Genomic DNA, 23,083 nt, shown 5'->3' with positions numbered 1-23,083 from the left:
CCAATTAATAAATGGTTTCTGGGGAACATTATAGCAACATGTTCTCTACTTGTAACTTCTATTTAAACAACTGTTTGTGTATAGATCATCCTCAACTTTCTTGAAAATTTCATTTTCAAACTCTTTTCTCAGTTTATTTAACACACCTCAGTTAGTGTAGAGGAGTGACATATGAACATGTCTTTTCACAAGGTTATTAAAATGAATACCTTATTTCTCAGAAAAGAATTCCACTGTTACCTAAATAATATACGTCTACATGAAGAAGAAGTGATTGTCCGATGACAACTTGCTAATGTGCTGTATGACAGCAGATAATTCACAATTCACAACGTGTTAATAATCTGCTGCCTTTCCCATTCTGTTATACATCTGAACCATCTCTTATGATTACAAATTGTCATGTAAAACAATTACTAATAATTTTGTGAGTGAATATGCCATAAAACGCTCCTGTATTACAGCAGGAAATAAAAGAGACACTCAGTAGTTACACTTGCCTACTTCCTATTTAACTAAAACTCTTGAAACAACACAAGTAAAAAAGACACCCAGAAAGGATTTATGGTCTTCCTGCCTTCCACCATAGATTTGTCATTGATGTTCTGAAAACTGAAAATAGTATCTTCATTAAAACCCATTTATGCCTAGTGTTCCATTATTGGAACGCTGAGCTTGTGGGAATCATGTATATCCTACTGCTCAAGGTCATCGCCAAGGTCTGATTTTTCATACACAAAAACAGTTTGCAACCTCCGGCATAAATAAGTTAATGTGTTAATAAAGTGTCAATTTTATACATAAGATGTATATCTCTAGGTAAAATTTCCACTTTACCTTTTCCTGTTCTAAATAACTCCCACAAACTATTCGTGAATCCTAAAAATACATTTACCAATAATATTATATCTGGAACAATACATTCAAAGTGAAAATGGTAATTAATTTAAAATGTATAACCAAAATGTCTTTCCATACATTCAGAAACAAGCAGACTTTCTTCTATTATGCACGTGTTGTATTTTATAATGTATTATGTTACCAAATAGAACAAACCTTTAAGAATTGGTCACGTAGCAGCTTCATCTCGTTCAGCCTCTCTCTCCTAACACTTCTATATTGCTGCCACCTCTTCTGTTGTTCTTGAAATATTTTCTAGAATCCCACAACAAAATAGTGATAAAAATTGGGTAAATTTTAATACTTACAAAACACACTTCTCCATTAGCTTTAAAGGAATACTCTTTAAATCAATACTTCAGAACATTTTCTTTTAGACAACATTTAGGACCAATTTTAAACAATTGTGTTCACCAATCACATGCTAAAAATGATGTATTAACCTTTTTCATCAGTCATTAAGTAAATAATTTTCTTACTTTTACATATTCAACACGTATGTCCTAATTTCTTGATTTCCAACGAAGAGTATTTGGTGAACCTTCCTATAATTTGTTGACCACAGATAGGTAAGATCTATACAGAAATTAACTAAGAAACATTCTTTCTAGGATTTTAAGCATGTATTAAATCTTGGTCATTTCAGTATGCACATAGATGAACCACCCAATAATGATGGCCTTTCTGCACCTTGACCTAATCTCCAACAACAGTGTTCTCCTCTCCTCTACGTGGCACTCACTCGCACAGTCATCCCCCAGATTTTGTCATTCCCAATGACTGCAACACCTACGTAATGTTAATAATAGGAATGATAAAGAGCAACCATGGGTCAGATCACATCCTGAAAAACTTAAATAAACCCGTTACATAGAAACCTTTTGATCCTCCAAACAACTCTGACGTAGCTACTCTTACCATGTCTCCTTTCGTAGATAAGATAAATAATTTGCCCATGGTTTCTGAGCTAGCAATGGTAAGCTGAGATAAATAATTTGCCCATGGTTTCCGAGCTAGCACAGAGATAAATAATTTTTCCATGGTTTCCGAGCTAGCAATGGTCAAGCTGGAGTTGGATCCCAAGCAGTGTGGCTGGATAGTCCCAGCCCTTGAACCACTGTAGTCAGCTGTTTCTCCATCTTCCCAACATACAGCCACTACCTCCCTGCCATTGTAGGTCACTCACTTCAGTACTACAGCTCAGGAGTCTGTCGGGACCTGACACCCACTGAATGGAGCACTGTTTACTGCCCATTGCCCACCCCATGTGCTCAGGTAACTCAGTCCCAGCTGAAATTCCACAGCCAGTCATCATATTCCCATCCCTGCATCTATTCCCTGCCCAACTCTCCCTCTGTCAATCTGCTCGGCTACACCCCAACCCAGGAAATTCCAACCCTACAGCTGCTCTTACACAATACTCCAACTGGGCTCACTTCAACTTCTTCATCGTTATGATGCTGACTTCAGTTGGACCCCTAATGCTGCATGGCAATTATATTCCCCTGGTACATGAGTCCTCTAACGGGCCCCCTCTCTGGGCTCATGCACTCTTCCTTCTTTGCTGAATTTCTGCATGAACTATTTCTCCCTGAGACATTGATACAACAGGTTAAACATAAAGCTAAGCCTGATACCAACAATTAGTTCTTCTTCTTCTCCCTCTTCCTCTTCCTCCTCTTTCTGCTCATCTGTGATGTATTCTTCAAGGACATTCAGCAACTTCAGAGAATGCATATAATCACGTTTCAGCCTATAACACATAATAAGCAACACGGTCATATGTCATAGAGAGATGAAAAATTAATCCTATTCAAACCCAAACGGACTTGACATAATTTATCCTATAAAGTAGCAAGGGAGTAATAGCAGCTGAAATCTTCTTTTCGGAAAAAGGTGAAATGAGTTGCTCTCATTCTGAAAGGATTCCTTCCTTCCTGACTACTAGAGCAGCTATCTTACATTCTTTACCTGCTGAAGACAAAGAAGGGTTTACTGCACTATAAATTTCCCAGAAACATTCATTTTCTCAAAGAGCAGTTTACTTTTCATTTCCTCTTACTGAATAACATATGGGTTCTCATAAGTAGGTTCAAGAATATCATAGCCATTCATCCCGTAAGATTTCCCAAAACAAATACTTCACTTAACTATTTCTCCACTTTGGCACACCAGTGATTTTGTAAAAGAAATAGTGAAAACAATTTAACTAAAATAGATAACTTATTTACAACATAAAGTTATCCCTTTCTACATAATTGAGTATCGTTAAGTCTACAGACTAAACATTGAGAACATTTATCTTAGATGCAGCTACCATATTTCTAGAAATGGATAAACATTAATTTTACAGGAAGACTATTTTTATCTGGAAGGCAAAAAGAGGTTATCTTCATTGACTTCTAGGTAATATCTCTTAATTCTGTTAAACTGAGGTTATAAAACTAAAGAAACTTATCTGCTTAGAGAACAATCAAGTAAAATATGTTGTTCACTAGAGACGCCAATATGTACAGGGTAGTTTTTGAAATTATTTGCACCAACAAATACAAAGAAATGATATAAATATCATTATGCAAAAAAGCCAACAGTCATACCTTTTAAGTTGTTTTTTTCTCAAAGCACTTTTACTTTTGGTCTTTGTTTTGCTGCAAGCTTTATCCATTTTCATCCTTTTTCTTTTTGCAGTAAGATCCTCTTTAATGTCATTAGATAGTAAATGAAAATGGATTAAAAGTTAAGGTTGAAAAGTAGTTTATTTGCATATACTGACATCAATATGCGACATTATGGTTCAGCAATACAAGAAGGATATTTAAAATATAAAATTCAAAAATCATTTCAAAAAGCAAGATTTACTCACTTATTTTCTGTAAAACCTTTCAGATATTAATATTCGTATTTCAATTCCAATTGGTATAACTGAAAATCACTTAATTGACAGATGATGAAAAAAAGCAAATAATTAAAAGTTTCTATTTTTTAAATGTGCAGAAAGGGTTATAAGCACAGACTTTAATTTCTACATTTACAAAATGTCCTACAATTCAAAGGAGATGTTTCCATGAAATACTGCACAACTCATTATGTAAAGCACACAAAAAAGTATCATATAATAAAACCATCAAAAGGGTAGAAATAACTTAATACACAATAAGAAAAGCATTTTTAAGCAATCTAGTGATTGATGCTATTAACTGTATTTTAATAGAAGAAGCCATGGCCATGAGTATGAAAATTTAGGTTTAAGTAAAGAAATACACTCAAAAACACTTTTAAAATATTTTCTTGCAGCTTTTTATATGACATTTGTACCCATAGTGCTGTGTTTCAGAAAACTGTAATACTGCAAGGAATGCTTTCCTAACCATGATTTCACATCAGAGATCTACCATCAATTGCTAAAAATAGTTTTCAGCAATCATAAAAGATTTGTACCATAATGCAAATTTTTTTTACATACAGTCTCCATCTATAACGCCCAATGTATTAGGCAGCTCACAAAACCGGCACTTTGTCACCAAGCAGAGCAAAGCTTTCCAAACATACTGCTTGTATGAATCATCGCTATCGAAGAGCTGAAAACTGAATTGAGCTTTTCAAAAATAAGAGTATTGTCTCCATCATCTTTACAGAAATTTTCTCAAACTTTTTTGAAAATATGGTCCCTATAACAGTGCAAATAATATTTCATACAGCAATATAAAGTTTATGAGTTTTTGGTTCCAATTACATGTTTCTCACTAGGTAGAAAAGTTGTCCTTACTTTTGCACTACACAGTTTATTACTGGAATAATAATAGAAAATTATTTTAGAGAATTCAATTTTCTCTTGTACTTCAAAGAAAACAAAATCAGAAAGCTGTGACAATAGAATAGCTAAATTAAGAACATGAAAAACTCATATTAAAAACTCTGAGTACATACGGACAGGAAGAGGGGACCAACAGACAACTGGGCCTACTTGAGAGTGGAGGGTAGGAGGAGGGTGAGGATCAAAAAACACCGATTAGGTAGTATGCTTATAACCTGGGTGACAAAATAATCTGTATACCAAAGCCCTGTGACATGCAATTTATCTATATAACAAACCTGCACATGTACCCCCAAACTTAAAGTGAAAGCTTAAAAAAAACCTGATATATGACTTAATCTGTGTACACTAAAAGGAACGAACAGAGCTGTTTCTCCTCCAATGTCCTCTAATATTCTCCAAACAATTAAATTTCCACGTGTATGAAAGAAAAGCCATCCATCTTGCTTCACCATTATTAGAAGCATTCTCACATTCCACATCAACAATCAAAGAGGTAAGAAAAATTTATCAAACAGATTACATTAAATACGTATGTTAAATGCCACATATGATAAGCCATTTAAGACTGTCTTGTCGTCCACTAATTCATATAACTTACTGCAACAGTTGCATGATTGAAAACAATTTTCATAAACGACAGATAACTCCTAAAACATACCTGCAGTATCTTCTGGCTTCTTGGTATTAGTCCTGTAAAAAAAGTTACATCAAAATTTTAGCATAATACTACACAAAATGCCATGTTTGTTGGGAAAAGAAATGTCTTATGTGAAATGTTCTGCACAGAATAGAACAGTGATGACATGGTCCAAAGCTGACTTTTCCCAAAATACTTTATCCGACAGGCAAAAGTGACTTAAACACTTTACCCCGTGTGTTCATCTTTTTCAGCAAAAGGTTCTCTTTCCCCATGCTCATCAGTCACATCTTCCTCCCTTGTTTCTGTAAAAGGGTTTCTTTCCTCATGTTCATCACTGACTGGATCCTTTCCTGCATTAAAATTTAAAAGACAAACCTTTTTTAGAGGAAGACGCTGTTGTGGACTTTTTTTGTGGAGAAATGTACTAGTTGTAGACTTTTTTTTTTTTTTTTTTTTTTTTGGCTATCTGCCAATTAAGGCTTTAAAGCAGAGCTATACATGGAATCACCGGCTTCTGAGCATTTTATCAAGGCACTTTTGGAAGCCCTTCGGGTTCCAGTCCCAGTAAACAACGTACTACAGGTCAGACCCCTTGGATGTCATGACTGCATCGATGGAGAAGAGCTGCTCTGAGAGCATCTGTAACCCTGCTATGAGGGGGAGCCTTTCACGGGAAACCTAAGGCCCTTGAGCCTGCTTTGAAAACCTGGGGCATCTTAGCACGTGCACGATGGACTCCAAAGTCAAGAAGGGGCCCGGGTCCTTGGGCTGCCCCTGTGCCCCAGCGCAGAAAGCAGACAGACCGTCGTCTTGGGCGTGCACCTTCTTCCGGGTCACCTTGGGCTGTATTTACCTGCATGCTTCTTCCCCCGGGCCGCCATAAATTGAGCCTCCAACTGGGCCTTGGCAGCCCTCCTGCCCACAGGATCCGTGGCTGGCTGTCCTGGGAAGCTAGAGGCGATCCCTGAACCTGATGAGGGCAAAGGAAGCAAAGGAAACCTGGCATCGGAAAGGAAAGCCATTGGGATCATAGGTTCAAGAAGGGTGGGGCTGGCACGCCCTGGGTCTCCTGTGGGAGCAGGAGGGGACTGAAAAGATGCCAGTGTCCCCACCTGTCCTGGCCCGTCCAGCCCGCCCAGCCCGTCCCCGGGGCTGGCTGCAGAGCTCACAGCTGCCCCTCAAACCTGAACTCCACGACGTCTGCGGGATCCTCGCCGCACCTTTGGGACAGAACTCAGCCCTACCTCTAGGTGCCCCAGCGACCCCGTGTGGCTGGGAGGGCTGCCGGGTGACACAGGATCTCCCCAGCCACCTCCAGAGGAATGTCAGGGCCTGCACTGTCACTCACCCGCCTGGATGCACAGGGGACCCCTGATGACCCCAAGTGTCCTGTCCTGACGGGAGGCCGGGCATGAGGGCCCCACTCAGACTGTCCCCAACAACACCCCCACCCCACCCCCACTTCCCCCCACCTTCCGCACCTCCCCCCAGCACATGCACAAGCCCTCCTGGGCCCTAGGGATCACCCAGGCGGCTCCAGCTCCCTCCCTGCCCTGGCCCACCCCAGCCCACCCTCAGGGCCTCGCCCTGACCCGGGCCCCAGGCGACCACGCCAGGGGCATTTCCTCACAGGTCAGCGGCGGCCCAGCGCTTCACACCCTGGTTCCCAGAGGGCCTCATGCCTGCGTTTCCGCCTCCCCACCGCGAGCACTTCACCTGAGGGACCCCTGATGTGGCGCCCTCAAAGAACCTGCAGACAACAGCACCACTGGGATCTCTTAGAAAACCGGTCCTCTCAGGAGGCTGAGGCAGGATAATTGCTTGACCCCGGGCGGCGGAGGTTGCAGTGAGCCCAGATCGCGCCACTGCACTGCAGCCTGGGCGGCAAGAGCCAGACTCCGTCTCAAAACACAAAAAAACAAACAACAAAAAAAGAAAAGAAAACAGGTACTCGGTTCTCGTGAGAGCTGCCGACAGGACTTCCTGCGCTCCTCGCTGATTGGTCGGCTCGGTGCACATGCGTGTGACAGGCCATGTGGGGCCACGCCACCTGCTGGCACGCCCTCCCCCTTCAACTAAGTGACAGCCCGTGGTTGCTGTGGACTGAGGTGGGGTTGGCCCTTTGGGGCCTCTCTCCCCACATTCTTTCAGCTTCTGCTCCTGGGGAGGGACACAAGGACTTGGTATGGAGGCCAAGTGGACAGGGCCTAGAACCTCGCCCTGGGGCTCTTTCCAGCCACCCCTGCCCCTTTGGCTAGAATGGCCATCATCCTATGGGTTGGGCCCAGGCTCCCTCCCATGCCCTGTGTGCTTCCAACATGCCCAGCTGCATCCTTTTCAATCAATGGATTGTGCTTTTATCGTTTTTGTTTGTTTGTTTTTGAGGCTGTGTCTCGCTCTACCGCCTAGGCTGGAGTGCAGCAGCCTGATCTCAGCTCACTGCAACCTCCGCTTCCCGGGTTCAAGTGATTCTCCTGCCTCAGCCTCCCGAGGAGCTGGGATTACAGGAGCCCAACACCAAGCCCTGCTAATTTGTTTTTCTGTTTTTGTTTTTTTTTTAGTAGAGACAGGTTTTCACCATGTTGTCCAGGCGCCTCTCAAACTCCTGACCTCAATTGATCTGCACGCCTTGGCCTCCCAAAGTGCTAGGATTACAGGCGTGAGCCACCGTGTCCTGCCCATAACCATTTTTGTTTCCTCACTACTTTTCTTTCTCATCCTCATGCCCCAGACTTGCCCACAAACCCTCATGCTCCAGACTTATCCAGACATATGCCACCACCTTCACCCACGAATTAATGCCTTAATACTTATCATTAACTCAGCTTTTTCCCACCTCCAGTCCCCTATAACAGGGGGAGAGTTGTTTTGGAGTTGGGAGTAAATAAATATTGCCTAAAGTTTCTAAATCAAGATATAGAGTTTCATTGTATTATTGAAATTACATCCCAGCACTTTGGGAGGCCGAGACGGGCAGATCACAAGGTCAGGAGATCGAGACCATCCTGACTAACACGGTGAAACCCCAGCGACAGAGCGAGACTCCACCTCAAAAAAAAAAAGAAAAGAAAAGAAATTATAAAGGCAGTCATCAGGAAAACTAATCCACAGCCTTAATTGTCTATATAACCAAAAAGAGCACACACAAAGTACACAAATCCTGTAGTAAAAGTTGGAAAATAAAGAAAATACTCCAGAGACCGTAACATAACATAAAGGAACAAAGTTAAGGCCAAGTGAATCTGCTGAGCAAGAAATATGAATGAGATAAACTCACAATCTAAAGAAAATGACTTCCAATTTGGATCAAAATAAAAATCTAAGTATATGCTGCATGTAAGAATGGAGCTAAAACAAAATGATACAAAAAATACATGTCAGACAAATATGAAGAAAAGGAAAATATGGATCTGGGAATTGATAGCTCACAAATGTAAAATAATGCAAAAAATAAATGAATAAACTAAAGGCAGAGTACACAGAACAAGAGAAGGGCACGATCTACTCTGACAATCTGACATGAATCATTTTGTGCTTAACACAGCATCAACATGCCTAAACCCAAAACCATAGAAAATAAAAGTAAAACAATCAATGAAAATGAAGAGTGATATGGGAGTTTAAACTCTGTCTGTCCAGGAGAGACCAAATACAAATGTATTGTCTTGGATACAGGCATAATATCTTAAATTGCTCTCTTGGAAGTAGAGTGAGCATTTGCTTTCACTTTCAACCAACGAACCCTCATCACATCCTATAGTAATTCCTTGGCTGTTACTATCTTCTATTCTACCTACAGTTTCCCAAAAGATTAAAAAATTAGAAAGACTTACATTAGCAAATAGGCGAAAAGTTTTCTTGTTGTTGTTGTGTGTGTACACGCCTGCATGTAAATGTGTTTGTGTGTGTGATGTTTGTTGTTTGTTTTTTGGAAATGGAGTTCTGCTCTTGTTGCCCAGGCTGGAGTGCAGTGGCGCCATCTTGGCTCACTGCAACCTCCCTTTCCCGAGTTCAAACGATTCTCCTGCCTCAGCCTCCAGAGTAGCTGGGATTACATGTGCCCGCCACCAAGCCCGGCTAATTTTGTATTTTTAGTAGAGACGGGGTTTCACCATGTTGGCCAGGTTGGTCTCAAACTCCTGACCTCAAGTCCGCCTCGGCCTGCCAAAGTGCTGGGATTACAGGCATGAGCCACTGCGCCTGGCCTGGTTTTTTGTTTGTTTGTTTAATATGAAAGCCAGCACTAAATGATCTTCAAAGTATCTTCATAACTTAAAATAAATGTTCACATGGTATCTTTTTCACATTCAGTGTGAGTAAAGCGTGGAAGGTAATGTTCCATTCTGGTGCATTAAAGCATAATGGTATTGTATTTGAGAAGACAGAAAGGGAGCTGTGGTCTGGAAACTGTTGCCCAGAGCACTGCAAAAAGCCACCTTAGAGCTGTTTCAGGCTGTTTTCAGTTCCAGAACATTTTGAATTCCTGCCCTAGAAGCTATGCACACTCAGAGAATGAGTTCAGTCTTGGCCCATGATATTGTACTGAATACCTCAGCTACTTTTCTACAGATTAAATAACATAAACTCCTCTTACTTTTCTTCACAGTTCTTAAAATGAAACTTTAACAATGTCTCCTTGAAGTCTTTAAGAGTGCTTCAAAATTCTATCTTTCTTTTGTATTGTCTTTTCTTGTTGTTAGTTTGTTTGGTTTTGGTATAAAGGGAGCCTAAACCTGGTTGCAGTTAGGAATCTGAGAAGGCTAAGTTCAAAATCTCAGAAAGATTTTCTTTATATTTTCTATGTTTTACATTCCTTTAACGAATTCTGATATGAACACTTTCCCAGTAAGAATATTTGTATCACGCTTTAACATTTTGTTTATCTTTATGTGCAAACTAGCATTTGTTTTATTAAAACAATCTAAATGTATTAAGGAATTAGATTACAGGGAAATTAAATTAAAACATAATTTAAAAGAAATTATTATATCCAGATACAGAAAAACAGAGGCATAAAGATGTTGTGACTGGATCCATGAGGAAAGCGGTCAGGGAAAATGATGTACCAGACTAATGAGTGGCTTGGACACTGTATTAGTCCATTCTCAAATTGCTCTGAAGAACCCAAGACTGGGTAATTTATGAAGAAAAGAGGTTGAACTGACTCACAGTTCCACAAGTTGTATAGCAAGCAAGACTGGGGAGGCCCCAGGAAACTTACAATTACTGTGGAAGGTGAAGGGGAAGCAGGCAACATCATCACATGGCGGAGCAGGAGTAATAGGGTGAAGGGGAAGGTGCTACACACTTTTAAACAACCAGACCTCACTCACTATCACGAAAACAGCAAGGCGGAAGTCTGACCCCATGATCCAATCACCTCCCACCAAGCCCCTCCTCCAACATGAGGATTACAATTTGACATGAGGCTTCGGTGGGGAAACAGAGCCAAACCATATCAGGCACAAAGTCGAGCTCTTCACAAAGCACAAATGTTCCAAATCCGAACAAAGGTAGGTTAGCATTTTCCAAATGCCAACCTCCAAAGACCTCCAGATTAGGACTTCAAACACGTTTCAAGTTTGTCACATGGCTCTCCTTTTATTTGACTGCTCTCCAGGAAAACCAAACTTTACCCCACATGCCTCTGATATTATTAACGTTCCTTCCTAGGCAGACAAATCCTATCAGAATTTTAAACCTAGCCTAAATGTTTCCTCTTTAATGCAGCCGTTCACCCAGTGCTTTTAAATAAGTTAGACACTCTTTCTCTTTGCAACCCATTTAGAGCTTTTATCTGTCATGGGAAATTTGCCTTATATTGCAGTTATCTGGGAAGTCATATTCCCCATTAAACTACATCTGAAGGTCAAGAACAGTTTCACAGGTATCTATATAATATGGAGCATTCAATGTACACTGACCATATTGAATCCAACAAAATTGAAATTAATGGAGCTTTTTGTCTTTAAAACAGAAAAATAATAACGAAAAAGCCACAACTCACAGAGTACTTGAACTTGCATCGTTCTGCTAAGTGGTATTTTTATGAGTCCTAAATGCTCTGCACTATGCTAATGAAAGACAAGGTTGCAAATAATTGCCTGGGCTTCCCAGAGAGGCGTTGGTACAGGATTCTGGCCTGCTAGTTTTTAAAAAAACTTTTTTCTCGGCATAGAAAAACAGATTCCTGATTTGTATAGTAGAGGCCAGCTCCTTTCTAAATTATGTGCAGACAACACTGGTCTGTATATTTTAAGTGAATTAGTGTCTCTATTTTTAGTAGAGACGGGGTCTCTACTAAATACACCTGATGACTGAAGTTCTCCATAATTTCTTGTTAACACGATGGAGTTTCTGATGTGCTTTCTCCCGGCACAATCACAGGTTACTACAGAGAATGAACTCAGAAGTCAACAAAAACTCTTTATCAAGTATGACTACAAAGTGATAGAACTTAGACGGCGTAATGTAAATGAACGCTTCTTTGTCCTCCAAGTTATATGAGATGCTATACCTATAATACATCCATGCTATCATTAATCAAAATGCTTATTAAAGCACTTTCAGCAGCTAGGGAACATTCCTCTAAACATTCCTAAAGGTGGCAAATCTCCAAAATATGAGGGGCATGTGGGTTTTCTGAATACCCAAAGTTGTTAAAAATCAATTCTGGGGCCAGGATCCTAACTTTGGTATGTGTGTACGAATGCTTACACATTTGCAAGGGTGAATGCTTGTGTGTGGGCATGTGCACATGTGCGTGCATTCATGTGCATGGATATGAATGTGCATGGGTGAAAACATGCAGATGTATGCATGAGCATGTCTTTTACCTCTATATCAGCACAGGAAGAGGCATGGAACAATAAACACTAGAATGATACATCTCGCCATCCCTGGGTGTGAGAATTTCAGATACATTTTATAATACATTATTGTTTATATTTTCTAATTTTTCCATATGCATTTCTTGCTTATGTAAGAAGTAAATAAAGAGAAAAGAAGGAAAAAGAGAGACAAAGGAAAAGTATTTCTAAACCCTTCAGAAGTTAATCAATTCTGATGAATACAGTAGTCTATTAGTTTCCCACTGCTGCTGTAACAGATTACAACAAAGTGAGTGTCATAAACAATAAAGATGGATTATCTTACTGTTCTGGCTGTTAGCAATCCCAAATGCATCTCACTGAGCGAAATCCAAGGTGTCAGTAGGGCCGGATCCTTCTGAAGTCTCCAGAGGAGAATCAGTTCCTTGCCTTTTCTAGCTTTTAGAGGCTTCCTACACTCCTTGGCTTATGGCTCCAATTTCCATCGTTAAAGGCAGCAACATCATGCCGATTCGTTCTCATGCTGCCAGCTCACTGGTTCCCTCTTCTGATTCCCATTGTTTCCTTTAAGGACCCTTGTGATTACATCGGATCCACCCAGGTAATCCAGGATAATTTCCCCCATTTAAGATTAGCTAATTGGCAACTTTGGTTCCATGTGCAAGACTGATTCTCCTTTGCCATAGAAACTAATATAGTCACAGATTCTGGGAATTAGGATCTAGACATCTTTGAGAGATCATTATTCTGCCTACTACAGTGTGGTCCCATCACACTCTGGCTAAACTATATCATTTTTCAACACCTACCTTATTGATCAGCATATGGTAGTATTATGCTGAAGAAAGAACATCAGTTCAACAGGTTTAATGACTCCCCAGACAGCCATTGCCTGGTTGAGGCCTCTTGAAACCAATAATTATGGACAAAACAGAGGTGATGGGCACATTTTGGGCTAAGTCACAGATACTATGGAGAAGCTGCTGTATCAGAAATAGGAGGCTGAGGCTGGACCACACTCAGACACTAATCAGCCAAATGCTATCAACCAAGACGTCACCATCTGTAAACTCAGCAATAAATGAGGGGGTTGGGTCATACACTAACTCAATCCCCTCTACTCCATGATTATTTGACAGTCATGCAAGAAAAGCTACACCCATCAGTGTCATCTAAAAACATCATTTCCATTCCCACTTCCACTCTATAATACAGGCTTCTCATTCAGGCAAGGAGATCTCACACTTCATCTCACACACATTAAGCTCACACACAGTTGCTTGACTTAGGAAGCTCCCATCAGCAGTAATACCCTCCTCTTTCATCTCTACTGTATTCCATATTTTCTAGACCATTTGATTTGCAAACTTTTTTTATTGCATTTGTGATTTCTTCACACAGCAGAAGTTTTCAATTTTGGTGAAGTTCAATTTATTACTTTTTTCTTTTTAGATCATACTTTTGGTGTCATATCAAAGACATCTTTGCCTAATCTCATGTCATGAAGATTTTCCATTGTAATTTTACATGTTACATTTAGATCTGTGATCCATTTTGAGTTAAGTTTTGTATATGGTGTGAGGTTTAGGTGAAATAACTTTTTTTGGCAAATAAGTGCTCAATTGTTTCAGCATCATTTGTTGAAAAGACAGTCCTTTCCCCATTGTTTATTTGCATCTTTGTCTACAACCCAACTGATGACAGTTGTATGACGACATTTGTGTACTCAGTTTCTTCTATCTGTCTGTGTGTCCATCTTTTGTCCAATACAACACTGTCTCAACATTTGAAGTATGTTGTTTGGAGTTCATAGTTATCTATTGGAAAGTTGGTTACTTTTCCATTTCCTAAAATGCATTGCTCACATTTTACAGGAAAGTGAGAAATAATATAAATTTGTAAATATAGACTTTCAACAACATTGAAAACATGGTCTAACAAAAGTGAAATTTAAAAAGACACTAATATATACTTCAATGTATAATTCTCTGACATGTCTATATTAAAAATGTGTTCTAAATATCTGATTCTTGCATATATACACAGAGTCATCATGAATACAGCAGTTACCAATTCAGGCTGACTTCAGCTACTTTTTATGGGCAACTCAGTGACCATGAATGGCATATTGTGGACTTAATCTTTCAAAATGGAGAAATACTCTTGGTAAACTCATGAACAAAACGGTGTACAATCTACCCTCAAATTATATAAGAGTTACGATCTTGGAAAAATCCAATGTATATTAAAATTGTGGGGAAAATATTTTTGCTTTACATGAAATTATTTATTTGTAGCTTCTGATAATTATGAACAGTTTTTCACTTACTTTGATGTCAAATGCCACCTGAATTGTCATGCTGCATTGTTCAATGTATTTGTTGGACACTACCTCACTCTGCATAAGATGCAGTGCAATCCTCTAATAATCAAGACAATTTAAAAATCACCCTATAAACACCCAAAAGTTCCCTAGCAGGGAACCACCAAGCTTCATTACAACTCATTGCCTTATAATGTATTAAATATTTGGGCTTTACAACAAAAACTCTTTTTGTCTCGAATGACCTCTTCAACAACCTGAGTCATGTATAAAGGTTAAATACTAGTAGCAATGTGGTTTTTATTTCCAAAGCATTAAACACACTGGGCTCTGATAAACATGCTTCGTGTGTCACAATCAACTAGAAAGCCATCCAGTGTGAATGAGTTTCTGACATTGAGAAATACTGCTGGCATCTGTTAAACAGGCCACAGAGATTGGGCTCCTTATACATACCACTGCCTTTGAGCTACATTCTCCTTCTAATACCAAAGGTAAGGCCAAGTGCTTGCAAAGACAGCCATCCAATAGGAGCTACCTATGCTTTGGGACTAAACATATATTCTATTCTCTTAATGTAGCAGGATTTTTGTGACTTTGGAACAATCTTACGTAGCTCAAAGATCCAAGAATGGTCCACAACATTTCACAGTTTGCAAAATGAACTCTCTGTATGGACAGCACATTGGCACATTGGCACATAAAACATAAAAATGGACAGATCTCATGAAAACCTTCCTCTTTGGCATCATATCAAATTTTAGTTTAGTTTGACTCATGCTTAGGCAAAGCACCCCTGAGATAAACAGTCTACTTGCTACTGCAACGGGAAAGTAGTGCTTGAAAGGGGAGGATACCAAATTATATGTAGTGCAGCTATATAATAAAGAGTTGTAAATTCCAAACAATTTGGACATTTCTAAGGTTATATCAGAGAACGGTAACTCTGTGCAATTGAACAAGAAGGAAGGTGCATTTTTTGTCATTAGCAATTCATGATATTAGAAATAACTGCACATTTAGAAGGGGGCTCTTAAGAGAAAGTATTTAAAATTAAAAAAAAACAAAACAATTTCCTGACCACAATTACTCAAGTGTAAAAATTGAACTTATTTCTACATGTGTTTCTTCTTTCCAAAAGATATATTCTTTTAACTTTTTCTTTAAAATGGGGGGGTTATATGTGCAGAACGTGCAGGTTTCTTACATAGGTATATGTGTGCCATGGGGGTTTGCTGCACCTATTGACCCATTCTCTAAATTCCCTCCCCTTACTCCCCTACCCCCAAACAGGCCCTGGTGTGTGCTGTTCCCCTCTCTGTGTCCATGTATTCTCATTGTTTAACTCCCACTTACGAGTGAGAACATGACATGTTTGGTTTTCTGGTCCTGTGTTAGTTTGCTGAGAATGATGGCTTCCAGCTTCATCCATATCCCTGCAAAGGACATGATCTCATTCCTTTTTATGGCTGCATAGTATTCCATGGTGTACATGTACCATGTACCATGTTTTCTTTATCCAGTCTATCATCGATGAGCATTTGAGTTGGTTCCATGTCTTTGCTATGTCAAACTACCATTGACATTCTTCACAGAATTAGAAAAAACTACTTTAAATTTAATATAGAATCAAAGAAGACCCCATATAGCCAAGAAAATCCTAAGCATAAAGAACAAAGCTGGAAGTATCACATTATGTGATTTAAAACTATATTACAAGGCTAAAGTAACCAAAACAGCATGGTACTGGTACCAAAACAGACATATAGACCAATGGAGCAGACCTCAGAAATAACACCACACATCTATAACCATCTGATCTTTGACAAACCTGCCAAAAACAAGCAATGGGGAAAGGACCTCCTATTCAGCAAATGGTGCTGGGAAGGTGCAATTTTAAAAAAATATCTCGTGAAGCATAAAATTCAACAAAAACACTTTGTTTTTTTCTGGTTTTTTTTTTTTTTTTTTTTTTTTTTTTTTTTACTATTATACTTTAAGTTCTAAGGTACATGTGCACAACATGCAGGTTTGTTACATATGTATACATGTGCCATGTTGGTGTGCTGCACCCATTAATTCGTCATTTACATTAGGCATATCTCCTAATGCTATCCCTCCCCCATCCCCCCACCCCACTACAGGCCCCTGTGTGTGATGTTGCCCTTCCTGTGTCCAAGTGTTCTCATTGTTCAATTCCCACCTATGAGTGAGAACATGCGATGTTTCATTTTCTGTCTTAGTTTGCTCAGAATGATGGTTTCCAGCTTCATCCATGTCCCTACAAAGGACATGAACTCATCCTTTTTTATGGCTGCATAGTATTCCATGGTGTATATGTGCCACATTTTCTTAATCCAGTCTGTCATTGATGGACATTTGGGTTGGTTCCAAGTCTTTGCTATTGTGAATAGTGCCACAATAAACATACGTGTGCATGTGTCTTTATAGCAGCATGATTTATAATCCTTTGGGTATATACCCAGTAATGGGATGGCTGGGTCCAATGGTATTTCTAGTTCTAGATCCTTGAGGAATCGCCACACTGTTTTCCACAATGGTTGAACTAGTTTACAGTCCCACCAACAGTGTAAAAGTGTTCCTATTTCTCCACATCCTCTCCAGCACCTGTTGTTTCCTGACTTTTTAATGATTGCCATTCTAACTGGTGTGAGATGGTATCTCATTGTGGTTTTGATTTGCATTTCTCTGGTGGCCAGAAAAACACTTTGTCAAGTTGAGGAGATGGAGGCAAAATTAGGGACAGCATATAACAAATAGACGTTGTCATAACATATATTTCAACAGTATTAGACCAGCATTAGCAATATATGTCTAGTTAATGTACTTATGCTAACTACTTTATACAACAGAGAACAAGAAAAATTTATCATGTAAGAGTTTTGAAAATTGTGTCACATTTTATATGGTCCAGGAGCAGCTTGGTAATAGAATTATAAGATGTCTCTCTGTTATAAGTGTAAAATATATTTTTATGCAAATAGTTTCCGGTTTTTTTCAGTATGGCATAATACAGATACTTATGTACCAGTATTTGATGTCCTTAGAATAGATATTTTCAACTATAAAGTACAGAATAATTCTCTCACCATAACTTAACAGGAAAAGTAAATTGGAAGTTTAATTGGTAGTCAATTTACATAATCTAAATCAAATATCCTTATTTCTTATCTCAGTAACAAAAATATGGGTTTAGTTTGGCATTGTTGAAAAAGCAAGTGTTTTTGTTTGTTGGAAAAATGATCCAGTTATCCTCATTCATCATTTGACTGTATCTTTGAAGACTGCCTGAACATTCTACATTCTTCTCAGTTAAGACAAAAAAATTGAACACTATTAACCACGTTGCTTGAATTCACATTTGTAGAAGACATATATACAAAATACAACTATATAATACACATTTTTTCCAAGGGTGTTTGGGAAATTCACCAAGATAGATCATATGCTTGACCAGAAAGCAAGTCGCAAGCTATGAGATTTCTACAGATTATGTTCTCAGAACAGAAAGGAATTAAAATAGAAATCAATTACAAAATAAGATTAATATCATACCTCCAATTATTTTCAAATTAGGCAACATACTTCCAAAATAACAAAAGCCCAAGGAGGAAATAACAGCTGAAGTTAGACAATATTCTGAGGTGAATAGCGAATGTAAAACATTGGATATTGTGGGGTACAGCTAAAACTGTGCTTAGAGGAACAAACCCGCAGTGTCACTGAATGGATGTGCCCTGTCGATGTTTTCCACTTTTGTCCCAGGTCATCCTCATTCTTTGTCTTTTATGGAAGTCCTATTGTCTCCTGAATCCAATTACATGAAAGCACATATTTTTTCTCCCTTAAGCATAATTTTATGCCCTTCACTACAGACTTGCAATGTACAGTTTGAGGCTAAAGAATTGTCTAGCTATGTTTTGCTATTGTTTGTGTATTTCTAGATATTTAGTATCATTTTATTTTTCTTCGATCTACCAAAAACTGGCTTTTGTTTTGCTTTCTTTCTTCTTCCGCTTGACAGATTGCTTAAGGAACAAAATCTGACATATCATCTGATTAAAATGCCAAACACTCCTGTATCCTATCTTCTTCAGATATGCTTCAAAAACATCCCTTACATTAGCGAAAGTCATTCATTCTGCATCATTGTGTATAACTCACTCCCTAGCACAGAAAATAAGGCTCTTAGGAAAAACAAAAGGAAGGTAATTGTTGACTTTCTACTCCATTGGGGCCTCAAATAATAGGTGGAATTTATGCAATCCTTCTTTTGATGAATTATACACAGGACAATAAGACCCACACCATGCTTCACGTTTTTGGTAATGATTGTCCCCCGGTGTTTCAGGTGGATGGATATATTAGTCTGTTTTCTTACTGCTATAAAGAACTACCTGAGGCCAGACTTGGTAACTCATGCCTGTAATCACAGCACTTTGGGAGGCCAAGGGAGGCGGATCACCTGAGGTCAGGAGTTTGAGACCAGCCTGGCCAACATGGCAAAACCCTGCCTCTACAAAAAAATACAAAAATTAACCAGGCATGGTGGCAGGCACCTGTAATCCCAGCTACTCGGGAGGCTGAGGCAGGAGGATCACTTGAACCTGGGAGGAGGAGGTTGCAGTGAGCTGAGATAGCACCACTGTATTCCAGCCTGGGCCACAAAGAGAGACTCCCTAAAGGAAAGAGTTTTAATTGACTCACAGTTCTGCATGGCTGGGGAGGGAGGTCCCAGGAACCTTACAATCATGGCAGAAGGCAAAGGGGAAGCAGGCACCTTCTTACATGGTGGCAGGAGACAGAGAGAGTTAAGGCGAAACTGCCACTTTTAAACCATTAGATTTCATGGGAACTCACTATCATGAGAACAGCATGGGGGAAACCATCTCCAAGATCTAATCACCTCCCACCAGGTCCCTCCCTTGATATGTGGGAATTACAATTTAAGATGAGACTTGAGTGGGGACACAGAGCCAAACTATATCACTGGAGATAATCAACTTTCACCTATCCAGCATAAAATAAAACTCTCTAGTTCCTATCTCAGGGGACTCTAATCTGACCTAGGTAGGTGCTATGCAGGTAGATCAAGCACCTATGGATGGAGTAGCAATCAGTCCTGGACTGCTAATGCTTGATGAGACCTTGGAGATCCACTAGTTCAGAGAGCTTCACTTCATGCTCTGAAAGCCCCAGGAGTTCCAGGGAGTTTCTTGAGGGCCCCTGCAGGAGACTGGTGCACGGGAGAACAAACACCACCAACACCCTCTGCCCAATCATCTGGCTTCACATAATGCTAAGGAGTCAGACCGTATCTGAAAACAAGGCACATTCACCATCTTGCTAGACATCAAGGTGCAGAGATTCCATTGATTTGCTCTTTCAGTTAATTAGAGGCCTATCCAAGCCAAACATACACATTTCCCAACATGGCAGGTTGTCCTTTGTATCTATATAGAGTTTAAGAAATACTTTGAGATTTCTTTCTCCACAAACTACCTCCCCAGCACCACTCACATCCCACCAAGCAGTTGAAATTTTGGGGGTGGCATTAGAAGTACATATAGTCATTTTTTTTTTTTTTTTTTGAGATGGAGTTTCTCTCTTGTTGCCCAGGCTGGAGTGCAGTGGCATGATCTCAGTTCACTGCAACCTCTGCCTACCAGGTTCAAGTGATTCTCCTGCCTCAGCCTCCCAAGTAGCTGGGATTACAGGCACTTGCCACCACACCCAGCTAATTTTTGTATTTTTAGTAGAGATGGGGTTTCACCATGTTGGCCAGGCTGGTCTTGAACTCTTGACCTCAGGTGATCCACCTGCCTCAGCCTCACAAAGTGCTGGGATTACAGTCATGAGCCACCGCGCCTGGCAAATACAGCCTTAAGAAAGCATCTATTACAATGTAAATACATTACCCGCAATGGATCATGAATCCAGTGGTTTTTAAACTCAGCTCCTAATGCCCGTGAGAAATGGCTGTGGAAGTGGTGAGAGGGAAGCCCACTCTCCCTCATCTTTTAGTAATCCAGAGGAACTCTGCTTCAAGATGTTGCACAAAACAGGCAAGACACTGAGATCTCGGGAAGTGGAGAATTCCGTGTGCCCCTTCCATTACATTGCTCTCACATAACACCACAATGATAAAGAGAACTGAGGGCCCCACGATTTAGATCACTCCCTGCTCCCCTACACTTCGAAGTATGGAATGTGTCTGTGGCTGAGCGTGGACAGCAGTGAGTGTATGGTGACATGCATATGCAAGTGGATGTGTTTAAAATTCCAGTTGTATAAGCCTATGTATATCATGTGTCACTGTTTTCCCTGATATCCAGGTGAGTAAATGTGCACCTCATTTTTGTGGGGACCTCGGGTTCCTACGAAATATCTCTTCAGATTCCAGAGTTGGGGTTGAGAATCTCTGGACCATTGTCCATCACCTCTTGCCCTGAGTCACTGCTCCTTGCTTGTTTTCACAGTAGGTGGGGTACTTCTGCTACATGTTATCTATCTGTTACCTGCTTGGCTCAATTTCACCTCCTGCAGGCACATGGGCCCTGTCCTTATTCCTGTAGCATCACTAATGCAACCCTATTACATCTAACAGAACTTGCTAAAGATTCAGGGATTTTTAAAAAGGGAAGGGTAGCAAAGAATAAAAAGACTGTAATACTTCAAACTGAGTATCAGGTACCACCATACTGAAAGCCCATCAGCCATTCTCACCCAGAAAATTCCGTATTAGAATCTTTTCATATTTCCGGGACCTGCCCTTACTCTATAAAGAATCTTTCATTCATCAAAACAATATTTATTGGAAGCTTGTTTGCCAGACATGGTTCTAGGTGCTAGAGGTTCAGCGGTAACTACACAAAACAAACTCCACCATCATTAAATTACACTTTCTAGTCCTTCTTTTTTTGAGCCTTTGAACTTCTGAAGCCCCCTGGGCCAAAAAGAAACCATGGAAAATTCGTGTAGCTCTAGTACACCAAGACTTTTTATCTCCCATTGTTTTAACCTCCTTCTTTCAATCCAGGCAAGGAGCTTTACTTTTCATTAACAAGAGCAATTTTCTTAGGTGTTTTCCTAAATAAAAGAGAAGCTTCCACCTTGATGTGGATTCTACCTCCTCTAAAATGTTGAAATGATTCTAGTGAAAATTTTAAATCAATGTTCCTTTCTCTACGTTTGCCTTTTCAAAATCTTTCTCAATTCAAATCATTCCTCAGTTATAATGTTAATAGTCACTATGAAATGTGCTTCTTTATGTAATGAAATATGGATGTCCCACAAAATAGTTACATGTAAGCACTAAATAATATTTCTTGAAAAAGCCAGGCAGAGGTTTATAAGTGTATGAATTTAGATTATATAAGTTCAGAACTCTAATTTATGAATTACTGACATGAGAATATATTTAAATGGTGATCTCATACCCATTAACCAGTAAAAATCATTACAATAAACAAGCAAAAGGAACAGAGATAATATGTTTTATTCTGATACTCTCGTATTGAATCCTTGCTATTTGTATGACACTATGTTACATGTTTTAGGGAAACAAGATGGAAAAGTGTCCTTGACCCTTTATTTATATCATCCCTCTTCAGAGAGAAGCTTCTTGAAAGAATAGGCATTGCTCAGTCATCATTTCTTCACCTCCCATTTCTTCTGATCTTTGCCATCTGGCTTTCACCCCAAACACACCATTAAAATTGCTTTTGTCAAAACCACTGCTCTGCTTTTTGGCCCTTATTTTCCCTGACCTTTCCACAATACTTGACATTGTTAGCCATTCCCATCTTTTGGGAACTTTTTACTGCTTTGATTGTCTAGGCAACAAGCCATTTTACTTTTGTCTCTTTCATGAGCTCCCATTCCACTGCCTGCCATTTCAATGTTGGTGCTTCCCAGGGTTCGACCTTCTACTCTCATTTCTTGCTCTCATCCTTTCTAAGGGATCTCCTTCCATCTGTCATTTCCAACACCCATGGAATGTCTACAGTTTCCAGTGCGTGCCCCTAGTCCATTTCTCCTCCTAAGCTGGTATTTTACACTGCTTACTGGACTTCTCCACTTGAATGTTTTATTCCTATCTCAACCCCACAATAGCCAAAACTCAAGGCATTATCTTTTCTTCCTCCGTTACTTGCATCACCCTCCAGATGCAATCTCTGTTCATGGCACCACCACCCTCTTAATCAACCACCCTCCAAAATTTTAGAATCGTCATACCATCTTCCCTCTTCATCACCTTTCCAGTCACTAACTTTTTTCAATTCCGTCATCTTCACACCACATGTCCTCCTTCTCCTTGTGATATCCACTGCTACTGTTTTTGCTAAGATCTTCAAAATGGATCGTCTAGACTATTGTAATTATTTCTTAATTGGTGTCCTTGAGAACAGCTTTGCCATTCTAATCTAGTTTTCATTTTCTTGTGATGTCGATCTTTCTAAAATGCAAGCACAATCAAGTCCTTCTCCTATTTAAAGCATTACTAGTTATCTGCATTTTGTAATCACAAAAGTCCAAACTGATTGTCATTA

The 23,083-nt window shown here is 39.6% G+C and overlaps 1 protein-coding gene across 1 annotated transcript in view; it reads right to left on the bottom strand.

Moving 5' to 3' along the window:
* Nucleotides 1–255: 255 nt before the first annotated feature.
* The window catches only part of FAM9B (family with sequence similarity 9 member B), a 128,293-nt gene continuing 105,465 nt past the window's right edge, over nt 256–23,083 (bottom strand). The window contains exons 4-10 of the mRNA XM_026449806.2: nt 6,211–6,327; nt 5,587–5,707; nt 5,376–5,407; nt 3,498–3,597; nt 2,542–2,653; nt 1,057–1,155; nt 256–300 (exon numbers count right to left, since the gene is read on the bottom strand). Of these exons, the coding sequence (XP_026305591.2) occupies nt 256–300; nt 1,057–1,155; nt 2,542–2,653; nt 3,498–3,597; nt 5,376–5,407; nt 5,587–5,707; nt 6,211–6,327 (626 nt within the window). The remainder of the gene's footprint in view (nt 301–1,056; nt 1,156–2,541; nt 2,654–3,497; nt 3,598–5,375; nt 5,408–5,586; nt 5,708–6,210; nt 6,328–23,083) is intronic.

Source organism: Piliocolobus tephrosceles, chromosome Y (genome assembly GCF_002776525.5).
Source record: "Piliocolobus tephrosceles isolate RC106 chromosome Y, ASM277652v3, whole genome shotgun sequence".
In the NCBI taxonomy this organism is placed as follows: Eukaryota; Metazoa; Chordata; class Mammalia; order Primates; family Cercopithecidae; genus Piliocolobus; species Piliocolobus tephrosceles.
This window is presented reverse-complemented; position numbering and strand designations above follow the sequence as displayed.